Source organism: Athene cunicularia (genome assembly GCF_003259725.1).
Source record: "Athene cunicularia isolate RWA chromosome 9 unlocalized genomic scaffold, athCun1 chr9_part1, whole genome shotgun sequence".
Lineage (NCBI taxonomy): Eukaryota > Metazoa > Chordata > Aves > Strigiformes > Strigidae > Athene > Athene cunicularia.
The window spans coordinates 14854983-14858634 of record NW_020799110.1 but is presented as its reverse complement, the minus strand read 5'-3'; the positions used below and the strand labels follow the sequence as shown (position 1 = coordinate 14858634).

The following is a 3652-nucleotide window of genomic DNA, read 5'->3' as shown; positions in this document are numbered from 1 at the left end:
CCCCTCTCCACCACCACCCCCCCTCTCCCACCCCCCAAACATGCACCTTTAATTTACAGGTCTGTCAGTAATGAGGGATGAAGAATGCGGGACAAGCATGTAGGGGAGACAACACAAAATGCTTTACAAGAGAACAAGAGCTATGTTTCCTAAAAATCTACATTGTACATATAGTTTGGAAGACACAGGCAAATCCTTCACACAGGGATTTTTCCTAGCTTCCCTGCAGAGCCTGGCATCAAGCTATAATATTCTTGACTGTGTTGAAAACCTGGCTCATGAGACCTTACATAAAGTTGTGTGGATGAAGAACTGGAAAAAGCGTTATTGTCTTTGCAAGCAGAAAGAACTCAAGTATCAGATTTGTTTCAGAGACTTGACCTACAGTGCACATGGCAAATTAGTATCTCCCTCCCTGTCGGGATGTTTTGTATCCAGAAGTTCATGCAGGCAAAACAAAAATTCTTAGTTGTGCTACACTGTTAGGCATATACATCTTTCTCAGCTGAAGCTCGAGGTTATTTGTATCCCACTTTAAGAGCAGACTGCTCTCCCACAGAGAGGGAGGATGGGATCTGTCGTTCTGACTAAGCTGATTTAATGGAGAGCTGTTACTGAAAGGGGGGGGTGGGGGGTGTCACAGGGGAGTGGCTTCCTCCTCGGATCCTCACATGCTCCCCTGCAACAGAACTGGTGGATCTCTGACCCTGTGGTAAGCCAGTTTGGAAATCCATCTGGTCAAACGCCTGCAAAGGATCAAGTCCTTGTGAGTCACCTGTTTTCTGTCTGCGTGGCGCCTTGAAGCAGCTCACTGTGGGGGCTGCTGTGCCCCACTGCTGGTGTCAGAGCCACGGCAGAGCCATGAGAGCTGCGAGACGTGCAGCGGCAGTGCGCAAGGGAAGGGCTGCCCCCTTTGCACAGCTAGACAACAGACAGGCTTAAAGCCATCACAATACAGTGCTCTCAAGCTGATGTAACAGAACTGTGGCAATAAAGACTAAATAGGCAAAATAAACCTTGGATTTTACAATTTAGCACAAGTACTGATGCTGAAGCACCTTCTATGTTCTAAATCAGATACTGTCAGATCAACAGTGGGGATTTTTCAAGACAGAGCCACCTAAGAGCCAGATCAGACAGTATCACGGCATCGGTGCCTATATTGTGACCGCAGTCTGGTCTAATGAGTGCAGGGATGCTCCAAAATTGAAGAGTGTAAAAATAAAACCTAAGACCAACTTTTGTCTATTCCTGTAACCTCTCTCCAGCAGCTGAGTTAATGCCCGTTATCAGTTTTTACCACACAACCCCCCTGTCACAGATTATAAGAACTTTCAAAAATAAGCCTCACATGGGAGGAGCTAAGCTTGAATGACAGTTTTGGTAGGCTTTGATTTCATCCTCTCTCATTAGGAAAATTACACAAGTTCATACGAAACACCATAGGGGCTGAATAACTCACATTTTAAGCAGATTCCATCTAGAACTGGCTATACTGGTGAGTGCAAGAGCATGAAGAAAGGGAATAAAGAGACTCAGGAGCTCCCAGTGTCACTGCTTGTGCTGAAGAGGTCTCGCAGCACCTTGGGCAGCACCCGAGTGAAGTGAAAAACCATTGTTCTAGAATCTAAAGGCTCTGCTGATCCCTGTCTAGCTGAAGGATGTACAGTCCTAACTGACTTCTCCAATTTCCACTGAATAGGAAGGATAGTTGTGGTGGGTCTTCCATTGATAAGTGTGGAAATATCAAAGTCTCGTTCTTGAATGAGACACCACATTTTGTAATTGTGGCTCTGACCGTACCAGGGATTATAACAAAAACATGACAGTCATTGCAGATAAAATTGTTTACTTGCTGCTCTACTGTTTGGCAGAGGGTTTCTTCTTCAGACCCTGCCATATCAATGACTTCTACATGTGTGTCTCTCTTCTTGATATTAAGCAGAGACCTGGGAGGCATGTAGGTGTGAGCAAAGACTAGCCTATAGTGACTTGGCTGGTTTGAGGAGTCCGGAGAATGCATGAGTTGCTCCAAGTGAAGCAAACATGGTATCAGTCCTCCCTGGTGTAAGCACCCAAAGAGCAAAGCCCCAAGAATGTTGAAAATAATAATGATGTGTTTCCACTTCGCAGCTCTATTCTGTGACGTGCTGAACAGGACTAAAGGCAAGATGAGAGGAATGAGAAACCGAGGTTCTTGGTGACTGAATAGTGAGAGAAACGCCAAAGGAACAAAATAGAACAGCAGTAATGTTGGATTGCCCTCAGAATGCACTAACAGCCCAGACGACCGATGGTAATGTGATTTGACCCATATTAATTGGTGGATGTATTTCTTCAGCATTTTAAAACCAGCACCAATGGCCAGAATATGCAAAATCCCAAAGAGCATTATTCCGTTGACTGTAAAATGTGTAACTCGTGGGTGACTTCCATGCAGTGCAAGGTTACGAGGATTAAGATTATAGCTCAGAAAATTGAAAGGCGTTACTATCACTTTCTCATTTAATTGGCCTATTACATCAAATAGGCTGCTCTTTTTAATGCTGTAGAGGCTGTCTAAGCCTATGGAGGTAAAATAGAAGGTGTCGGCTGTTACAAAAACAACGGCAGTAAAACATGCACATAGGACAAGCTTCAACAAGTGGTTTATGACAGTTTTAATGCTCTTTTGAGAGTCAACAATTAAACCAGCCCAGTAAAGCAGGGGCATTAGAGCAAATGCCAAAAAGGTTGGCCTGTTGAAAAACCCTGCAGTTGTTATAATACCTATGAGAGGGCTGCTTGTAGGCTCCACTAAGCTGCTGTCAGACTTTCTCGAGGAAACCAATAGCATCAGAAGAGCAAAGAGAAGTCCTTCAAGCGTGTTGGTAAACGTTCTCGTATAAAATACCAGAGTGACATACGATCCGGCAAGAAGTACTAGTGCTTTCCACGGATCCGCTTCCCAGAAAGGAGCTAAACGATAAACACAGTAGTCGAGTATAAAAGAAAAGATTGTAAAGAGAAGGCGAGGTGATACAAGAAGGGTGTAGCTGTTGATGCAACTTGAACACATGCCCAGCTGCTTCAAAGACTTGATCACCCAGTAGGTAACTCCTGATGTCATTAACGGGAAAACAACTGTTCTGCAAGGAGAGCTGGAAAGGAACTCCCAAGGATAATAGACCTGTAGGTTTAAAATATCTCCTATAAAGGAAGAAAAAAAGAAGAAAAACCATACATACATAATATATTTTATTCAGTACTTCAGCATTACGGATACAACTCAGTGTAAGAGGCATCACGATGCAGAGCAGTCCCTTCTGAGACTGGCGTCAACCTTGAAATGTTTAGGAGCATGCCATTAATTTTTCCGATTAATTTTTACAAAACTTCAAGAAAAAAAGAAAGTCTATTATGGCGATGCGGTTCCCGGCGCCACTCGCTGGGGACACACAGCAGGAATGCAACACCCAGGCGGCGGATCCGCTCGGACCCTGCGTGCGAGAGTCGCTCCGTGACCGAAGGCCGCACAAGGCCGCTCCGGTTTCTGCGGGACCCCGCACTCCTGGGGCGCAGGAGGCGCCGGGCTGCAGGGCAGACACATGCCCATCCGTGCACGGGACTGGCGCTGGGGGGCCGCAGGGGAGGAGCCCCCTCGGGGCCTCTC

General features: G+C 45.7%; 1 protein-coding gene across 1 annotated transcript; it reads right to left on the bottom strand.

Annotated features, from left to right (window-relative positions):
* Positions 1-38: 38 nt before the first annotated feature.
* PIGZ (phosphatidylinositol glycan anchor biosynthesis class Z) lies at positions 39-3639 on the bottom strand. The gene has a single exon (XM_026855283.1). It carries the CDS (start codon positions 3227-3229, stop codon positions 1628-1630), a length of 1602 nt encoding a protein of 533 aa, XP_026711084.1. The 5' UTR covers positions 3230-3639; the 3' UTR covers positions 39-1627.
* Between the last annotated feature and the right edge of the window lie 13 nt (positions 3640-3652).